This window comes from Asparagus officinalis, chromosome 1 (genome assembly GCF_001876935.1).
Source record: "Asparagus officinalis chromosome 1, Aspof.V1, whole genome shotgun sequence".
Taxonomy (NCBI): Eukaryota; Viridiplantae; Streptophyta; class Magnoliopsida; order Asparagales; family Asparagaceae; genus Asparagus; species Asparagus officinalis.
The window spans coordinates 18,581,428-18,591,417 of NC_033794.1; the positions used below are offsets into that span (position 1 = coordinate 18,581,428).

The 9,990-nt window shown below is 36.4% G+C and overlaps 1 protein-coding gene across 2 annotated transcripts; it reads left to right on the top strand.

The window, feature by feature from the left end:
* LOC109820126 lies at positions 5,392–9,701 on the top strand. 2 transcript variants are annotated; one of them, XM_020386215.1, is made up of 5 exons: positions 7,725–8,351; positions 8,429–8,516; positions 8,590–8,667; positions 9,118–9,422; positions 9,510–9,701. In XM_020386215.1, the coding sequence occupies exons 1-5, from the start codon at positions 7,732–7,734 to the stop codon at positions 9,688–9,690; spliced, it is 1,272 nt and encodes a 423-aa protein (XP_020241804.1). In that variant the 5' UTR covers positions 7,725–7,731; the 3' UTR covers positions 9,691–9,701. The 2 variants fall into 2 exon arrangements, with proteins under 2 accessions (XP_020241812.1, XP_020241804.1); XM_020386223.1 differs by lacking the exons at positions 7,725–8,351; positions 8,429–8,516; positions 8,590–8,667 and adding an exon at positions 5,392–6,321.

The following is a 9,990-nucleotide window of genomic DNA, read 5'->3' on the forward strand; positions in this document are numbered from 1 at the left end:
TCCCCTACATTTCTAGAACGAATTCATGGTGATATATGTGGGCATGTAGATCCACCATGTGGACCATTTAGATATTTTATGGTGCTAATTGATGCATCATCAAGATGGTCATATGTATGTTTATTATCTAGTCGCAACCTGGCGTTTGTAAGATTGCTTGCTCAGATAATTAAATTGCGAGCATAATTTCCTGATTATCCCATTAAAAAATTCATTTAGATAATACCGGTGAATATTCATCACATGCTTTTGATGATTATTGTATATCTATTGGAATAAGTGTTGAACATCCTGTAGCTCATGTTCATACACAAAATGGTCTAGCCGAATTATTTATTAAACGTCTTCAATTAATTGCAAGACCATTGTTAATGAGGTCTAAACTTCCTCTATCTGCTTGGGGACATGCTATATTATATGCAACAATACTTGTGATAATTAGACCGACAAGTTATCATACTTATTCTCCCTTACAATTAGTTCTTGGCCATGAACCCAATATTTTTTATTTAAGAATTTTTTTGTTATGCGGCATATGTTCCTATTGCACCGCCTCAACATACTAAAATGGGCCCTTAAAGAAGATTGGGGATATATGTCGGGTATGAATCACCTTCTATAATTAAATATGTTGAACCATTAACATGTGACTTATTTACTGTAAGATTTGCAGATTGTCATTTTGATGAATCATATTTCCTGATATTAGGGGGAGGTAAAGATCAACCGAAAAAGGAAATTACTTGGAAAATATCATTAGACTTTCTTGATCCTCGTACAAAAGAATGTGAACTGGAAGTTCAAAGGATTATACATTTACAAAAAATTATAAACCAATTACTAGATATTTTTGGTGATTCTAGAAGAATTACTAAATCGTATATTCCAGCAGAAAATGCTCAAATAAAATTGATATCCCAGAAGGATAATTAAAAGTGCTAACGAATCTATAGCACGCCTGAAGCGTGGTAGACCTCTTGGTTCCAAAGATAAGAATCCTCGAAAGAAAAGAGGATCCAATGATCAAAATATTTCTAATTGGCAAAATTCAACCTCCAGAAGAGGTCGCTGATGAAGAGCCAACTCCTAAAGAGAGTGAAACTATAGAAAATTTAATAAATTTTGTAAAGAGAAGTAATTGTCGATAATGCATTTACATATAGTATAGCACTTGATATTATAGAAGAAGACGAGGATCAAGAACCCAGGTCGGTTGATGAATGTCGGTGAAGAAATGATTGGTCAAATCGAAAGATGCGATCCAATCTGAATTAGATTCACTAGCTAAACAAAAAGTTTTTGGATCTGTAATCCAAACACCTAAAGGTGTAAAGCCAGTAGGATATAAATGGATATTTATGAGGAAAAGAAATGAAAAAAATAAAATTATGAGATGTTTGGTGGGAAAATTCGAAGAAGAAAATTAAGAACAGAAATATTTATTTTCTATAACTGATTTAGATAAAGAATGATTACAATGTTCTCAATATAATTTCTCTCTAGTTAACTTAGAAAAAGAAGTTACACTTCTTATATCGGATTCCCGATTTACAAAAGAGAAGAAGATCGATGAAGATCCTCCCTTGTTTAAAATCGGGTTCTTCACGGTAGTGATAAGATGCCTCCCTCGACGTTAGTATCGAGTTTGCTTCTCGTTGACGATCCGAACACCTCACTGGAACGTTGTCTTCACCTCTTGACTTGACGTCTTGGACGAACTTGCAAAGCAAGTTGAAACTCTTGACGAGTTTAGAAGAACTTGCAGAGTAAGTTTTGAACTCTGATCGAGTTGAGAAAAATTCTTAGAAAGAGTTCAAAAGCCAAGCTGAGTAATCTCAAAAGCTTCAATCAAAGCCTTCCAAGATGATCCAAGAGTTCCTCCAAAAGATCGATCTGAAGATCCAAAGATTTGATCTGCTCCAAAAGATCTCTTCTTTGATGCCGAAAAGAGGATAAATTGGAGATCTCCTTTGCTGATCTCTAGATTCGAAAATGTTCCAAGTTCCCCAAAATTCTAGATTGAAGATCCCCTTACTCAGCTGAGTTTTTTCTCCATTTATAGGGTTTTTAGGGGTGTAACCGCCTCCTAAAATCTCTCCTTAATGGGGTGTAACCGACCCCATTTCATATAGAATGATTTTGAAACCGTTCAAGTGGTTTAAGGGGTGTAATCCCCCTAAAATCATGGGAGAATGGTTTGAGAACCGTTTAACTCATATTTGAACGAGTCAAACACAAAATCTGCATTCTGGGCACGGACACTACGTTCTGGGACTGAAACGTAGAGTTGGGACCTGCGTTGGTGGCTGAGAACGCACAGGTCGCGCTGCATTTTAAATCTGGACTACAAGGCTGGCCCTTTCGTTTTGAAGTTGGAATGCAGCTCTTGATCTTTGCATCTCGTTCTGGAACACAGCTACGAGCTTTGCGTTTTGCTTCTGGGACGTAGAGGTGGGCTCTACGTCTGGATTTGAAGAGGCCGTCAATTAATAGTCTCTTTTTCTAGAGCGTTACAAAGACCGTCATCTTGTAATCTTCATCTTGGCTCTTTAAAAATATGAGAGTCGTCAGATTATAACTCCTGATATTGATTATGAAGGCTGTTAATTAGAGCTTTCATCAGTTGTTGTGAAGGTCATCAGATTGTAACATTTATCGATCTACATGAAAGTCTTCAAATTGTAGTTTTCTGAAACCCGTCAAATTGTAACTTCCATCACCGGTGTTTGATGGGGATCAGCTATCTGCAGTGATTTTTAGACAACCTACATGAGATATAAAGTAAGACTTGTAGCCCAAGGATTTTCACAAAGACCGATATTTGATTATGATGAGACATATTCTCCAGTAATTGATGGAATTACATTTAGATATCTTGTGAATTTAGCAGTACATGAAAAACTTGATATGCATCTGATGGACGTAGTCACTACTTATTTATATGGAACATTAGATAATGATATCTATATGAAAATCTCTGAAGGATTTAGCATACCTGAAGCATGTAAATCTAATCCTAGAGAAATATACTCCATTAAGTTGTAAAGATCTTTGTATGGACTCAAGCAATCTGGATGAATATGGTATAACCGCCTTAGTGAATGTTTAGTCAAAGAAGGTTATACAAATCATCTTATATGTCCATGTGTTTTCATAAAAAGGAATGAGTCAAATTTTATGATCATTATTGTATATGTTGATGACCTTAATTTGATTGGAACCCCTGAAGAGCTATAAAAGGAGATTGAATATTTGAAGAAAGAATTTAAGATCAAAGATTTTGGGGAAACCAAATTTTGCCTTGGTTTACAAATTGAGCATTTGGAAAATACGATTTTTGTTCACCAAACTGCTTATACCCAGAAGGTAGTAAAGCGGTTCTACATGGATAAAACACATCCATTAAGTACCCCAATGATCGTCAGGTCACTTGATCCTGCTAAAGATCATTTTAGACCAAAAGAGGAAGATGAAGAGATTATTGGTCCTAAAGTATCATATCTCAGTGTAATAAGTACACTAATGTATCTTGCTAATTGTATAAGATCAGATATATCATTTTCTGTGAATTTATTAGCAAGATTTAGTTCATCTCCTATAAAACGACATTAGAACGGTATAAAGCATATTTTTTGCTATCTCCAAGGAACAATTGATATTGGATTATTTTATTCTTATAATTCTCGACCTGAATTGCTTAGATATGCTGATACTGGGTATTTATCTGATCCCCATAAAGCAAGGTCTCAAACTGGTTATTTATTTATATGTGGTGATACCGCTATTTCATGGCGATCTACGAAGCAAACAATTGTTGCCACTTCTTCAAATTATGCTGAAATAATAGCTATTCATGAAGCCAGTCAGGAATGTATTTGGCTAAGATCAATGATCCACTATATTCGGAAGAATAGTGGATTTTCTCCTGAAAATAAAAATCCTCTGATTATTTTGTTTGAAGACAATGCAGCTTGTATAGCTCAATTAAAAGGAGGATATATTAAAGGAGATAGAACGAAACACATTTCACCAAAATTCTTCTTTACACATGATTTGCAAAAGAATGGTGAAATCTTTGTGCAGCAAATTTGATCGAGTGATAATCTGGTAGATTTATTCACCAAGGCATTGTCGACTGTAACTTTTGAGAAATTGGTAAAAAATATTAGAATGCATCGGTTGAAAGATCTCAAATGATATTTGAATCAGGGGGAGAAACTAATACATAAGAATAATGTACTCTTTTTCCTTCACTAGGATTTTTTCCCACTAGGTTTTTTCCTAGTAAGGTTTTAACGAGACATATTCTTTGTGTAATGTTGGACATCCAAGGGGGAGTGTTATGAAACAATTAAATTATGTGGATGTCCATTTAGTTTCTCAAAGATATTGATACATTTATTACCCCTTGATATTCTCTATGAGTAATTAATATGATTCATGTATCATTATCTTAATTTGTATATAAATAGAGGTATTCCTACCTCACTTTGTAAGGAGAAATTGAGGAAATAAAATTCTTTCTACTTCTTGTCTACTTTCTCTACTCTACTTTATTAGTTTTACAACAAATATCCAAATATCTGATGTGTATTAGAGAGTTTAAATTATTTTGGGCCTTAATTAGTAGATCTAACATCAAGTTTAGTAATTCGGTAATCTAATCCTAGCATTTTTTTTTAGATATGGTGAATAATTAATGGACTCTCATTTGAGACTTTTTTGAATTACTTTTGTATCACATGGACAGTACATGTTTATCAATGTTATTCGTCACTGTTATATTTATATTCGTATATCTTCTCATTTTATTTAATTTCTGGGGAAAAATGTGTCCAGGCCCCAAAAGTGGGAACTTCGTGTGACTAGCCCCCCTGTACTTTGCCCCATGTGGAATAGCCCCAAATACGCATAGTATTTGCGACGAGGCCCTGAATTGACTTTTTTTTCAGAAAAAGCCAGAGGAAGTTACGATCTTGCCCTCTGATGGGACTGAACTGGGTTAATGTGCCCCTCACCTTTACAAGTACTCTCCCTCTCTTTCTCTCTCTTCCACCTAGCACCGCCATCAAAAACTCTTCATCTTCCTAATTTCTGTACGGATTTCAACGTTTCTAGGGTTTTCGCCGGAAAAATGTCATCTACGGAAGAATCCAGTAACGACTACGAGGTCGGGCACCGAGTCGAGTTGGAAGGAAAAGGCGCTTCATCTGCGGGTGGCAGCACGGAGGAAGCTACGGAAGCTACGAAAACCCTAATCGAAATGCAAAAGGAGGCATTACAATGGCGAGACCAGAAAAGGAGGACGACAATGGCTGGTCGTACCAACGAATCCCCCTCAAAAAAAAAAGTAAGTATTATGTTATACTGCGAACAGACAATGCAGATTAACCCAATATTGTTAGTTCTAGGCTTTGTCCAATGTTAGTTCTAAATTTATACCAACGTTAGATCTAGTTTAAGTCCAATGTTAGTTCTAATATGAGTCCAATGTTAGTTCTATAATATTACGTGTTAGCTCTATTTTGTTCCCGTTAGTGCTAGGTCTAATATTGTTTCATATGTCTTATTGAACTTACAAATTCGAAAATTTTTTGCAGGGAAAAAATTGCTCTAACAGGCTCAGCAGAAACACTAAGGTTAACGGCCAATATCGGGGCTTATTGGGCATTTATGAAGCGCCTTGCCCCGAAGATCCGTCAGTGGCATAGGGATGCATACTGCGGTTCTATATTTCAGCACTACATTTTGTTTGGGGCTCCTGCGCCTGATCGGCCCACCCTTGAGCTGCTGCTGAGCTTTTTCGATAGAGATAATAACACCTTTTGTATACCTGATTCAAAAAGTGGGGGTATGAAAAATGTTAGTTTTGATTTGCAATGGGTCCACAACCATACTTATTTCCCAATTTATGGGGAGGACATAAGGAACAATAGGGACTCAAGAAGCAGAATATGGCTGGAATACTTCGCTAAGCTTTTCATTTCTGAAGAGGGTAAGAAGTTAAAAAAATCAGAAACCAGCCAACGTAAACATCTTGAAGGGCTACTTGAACGGCTTGTTGAATCTACCAAAAAGCGGGATATCGAGGATTTTGCTCTGCTACAAATTTTGTACCAATGCTCTATGATATGGAGTCCCATAGCAGGGGAAGGTATCCCTAGACCCTTACTCAGGTACCTGGATAGCATTCAGAGGGTCAATTCTGTTGCATGGGCCCCGTTCTTTTATAATGAAATTATCAGGGGCATTGGAGTTGCTTTGGAGGGAAAGAAGAAGCAAAAGGTCGCATATGTCCCAGGTTGCATGACACTATTGTGTGTAAGTTTCATATTTTACTGATCTTGTTTCATTCTTGTTCGTACCTATGCATTGTTAGTTCTAACTTATTCTATGTTAGTTCTATTCTGTAGCGTGTTAGTTCTAATCTGTACAGTGTTAGTTCCGTTCTGTAGAGTGTTAGTTCTAATCTGCAGATTAGAACTCACACGCTACAGATTAGAACTAACACTCTACAGACAGATTAGAACTAACACTCTACAGAATAGAACTAACACTGTGCAGATTAGAACTAACACTCTACAGAATAGAACTAACACAGTGTTAGTTCTATTCTGTAGAGTGTTAGTTCTAATCTGCACAGTGTTAGTTCCGTTCTGTAGAGTGTTAGTTCTAATCTGCAGATTAGAACTCACACGCTACAGACAGATTAGAACTAACACGCTGCAGAATAGAACTAACACTCTACAGAATAGAACTAACACTGTGCAGATTAGAACTAACACTCTACAGAATAGAACTAACACTGTGCAGATTAGAACTAACACTCTACAGAATAGAACTAACACTGTGCAGATTAGAACTAACACTCTACAGAATAGAACTAACACTGTGCAGATTAGAACTAACACTCTACAGAATAGAACTAACACTGTGCAGATTAGAACTAACACTCTACAGAATAGAACTAACACTGTGCAGATTAGAACTAACACTCTACAGAACGGAACTAACACTGTGCAGATTAGAACTAACACTCTACAGAACGGAACTAACACTGTGCAGAATAGAACTAACACTCTACAGAATAGAACTAACACTGTGCAGATTAGAACTAACACTCTACAGAACAGAACTAACACTGTGCAGATTAGAACTAACACTCTACAGAACAGAACTAACACTGTGCAGATTAGAACTAACACTCTACAGAACAGAACTAACACTGTGCAGATTAGAACTAACACTCTACAGAACAGAACTAACACTGTGCAGATTAGAACTAACACTCTACAGAACAGAACTAACACTGTGCAGATTAGAACTAACACTCTACAGAACAGAACTAACACTGTGCAGATTAGAACTAACACTCTACAGAACAGAACTAACACTGTGCAGATTAGAACTAACACTCTACAGAACAGAACTAACACTGTGCAGATTAGAACTAACACTCTACAGAACAGAACTAACACTGTGCAGATTAGAACTAACACTCTACAGAACAGAACTAACACTGTGCAGATTAGAACTAACACTCTACAGAACGGAACTAACACTGTGCAGAAACATATTGTAGATATGGAAGAGGAGCATATGGAACATATTGTAGATATGGAAGAGGAGCATATGGAACATATTGTAGATATGGAAGAGGAGCATATGGAACATATTGTAGATATGGAAGAGGAGCATATGGAACATATTGTAGATATGGAAGAGGAGCATATGGTAGATAAGGAAGAGGAGCATATGGAAAATGAAAATTTTATTGTAGATAACAAAGGTTTTGATGAGGATACTGTTGATGGTGTAGATAAGGAGGAAGATATTGTAGATAAAGGCAAGGAGAATGTAGATAAGTTGGAAGCACAGGAGGAAGAGGATCTTGTGAATATTGAACATAATGTGGACAAACTTGTAGATGTTCTAACGAGCAATGTGAAAGCAAAGCGTAGACCAAAGGCAAAAAGGGTAAGCAAGAGATCTAAATTCAAGAGGACACCATATACTGAAGGCAAAAGAAAGAAAAAGGAAAAAATTAGTATAGATATACTTGAAAGTCCTGAACCAAAAGTAAAACTAGCTGAAAAAGTTACTCATTTTTATCCCGGTATTCAAATCCCCACTTTTGATGCGTTGAGTTTCAAGCCAATGACAGATGAAGAGGAAGCTCTATTGGGAGAGCTGAATAATGAGCTTCCAGACCCTACATTGTTTAACTTACGCATAATAGATAGCACAGGTGCTTTTGTACATAATTTAAAGATACCATCTCCCGTAGCAGAAAGACTCGACAAAGCTGAAATTGATAGCCTAACCAAATTTTGTTCTCAGAAGATTCACAAGTAAGTTTCAGTTGACTATTTATATGCTAATTCTCCACATATTAGTTCTAATTCATGTTAGTTCTAATTTATACCAGGAGATATAATGTTATAGTAACAACCAACAGCACTATTAACAGGGAAGAGTTGTTATATGTGCTTCGTGGTGGCCGCCTTGACGACAAGGTTAACATATACTTCCTTAATAATTCAAATTATATTGTTTAAATTGAATTTTAATGTTTCATAACAATTACAGGTGGAAGAAGCAGTTTTGGACACGATTAGCCAGGAGGCATACGGCAAAGGATATGGAGTGGTATCGGTGTTCTTTCTTGTAAGAACATGCTATTCCTAATTTCACCACGTTAGTTTTGATTGAAATTCATGTTAGATCTTGTGTAATCCATGCTAGTTATACCATGAGTCACGTTAGTTCTAGTTAGCATCAAATTAGACCTACCATAAGTCATGTTAGTTCCGTTCTTTAGAGTGTTAGTTCTATTCTGTAGAGTGTTAGTTCTAATCTGCACAGTGTTAGTTCTATTCTGTAGAGTGTTAGTTCTGTTCTGCACAGTGTTAGTTCTAATCTGCACAGTGTTAGTTCTAGTCTGTACAGTGTTAGTTCTATTCTGTAGAACGTTAGTTCTATTATGTAGCGTGTTAGTTCTATTCTGCACAGTGTTAGTTCTATTCTGTAGCGTGTTAGTTCTAATTAATACGGTGTTAGTTAGCCTTCGCAGCTCATGTTTGTTTTAATTTCAACTCAAACATGATGTGTTTGCAGCACTCACTCTATGGCTTGGAGGTGAACAATTACGAGCATTATCTGAACTTCATTGACAAATATACCGCATACCGCATAGAGCATCTCTTGATCCCTTTGGTCAGGGACGACCATTGGCATCTTGTAGAAGTTGACCTTAAAGATAAAGTCGTCAAGCATTACAGCTCCGCTGGGCACGAAGCTTGGATGGAGCCTGTTAATAAAATCATAAAATTCTTTGATGCCCATCATGCTGATTTTATTGAAGACAATGTGCGCCAAATATTTAGATATCAAGCCATCAAATGCGAGCAACAAAGAGGACGGTTAGTTCCGATGTCTATATTGTTCAAATTTGTGTTATAGTATTCGAACGGACCGAAAATGTCTAATGAACTCACTCTATGTTGCAGCTTTGACTGTGGTGTGTTCGTCTACCTCTTTGTAAAATCCATAATTGAAGGACGATCAACATTGCTGGTTAATCCTCCGAACGATATCCCTGAAGCTATGCGAGCAAGACTTGCCGCACAATTATTACTGGCTGGTTTTGAACAAAGACATAAAGAAGAAACAGTGTACAGTGATGAATGATATGTTCATACAAATACAATAATATATGTATATTTAAGTAATTGAAAATGATTGTTATCAGATGTATTGTTCTATCTGTACCATGTTCGTTCTACTGATGCTCGTTAGTTCTAACTCATTCAACGTTAGTTCTATTCTATACCATGCTCGTTAGTTCTATCTCAGAGCCAGTTCTAATTTTTTAATTATTTAAGATATCTTCAGACCTCCAGCTGCTCACTTCTTTCGAAGCGATGGTTCCATCACAGTAACATATCACATCATATATTCGCGTGTTCCCAAGTCAGTTAAATAAATTAA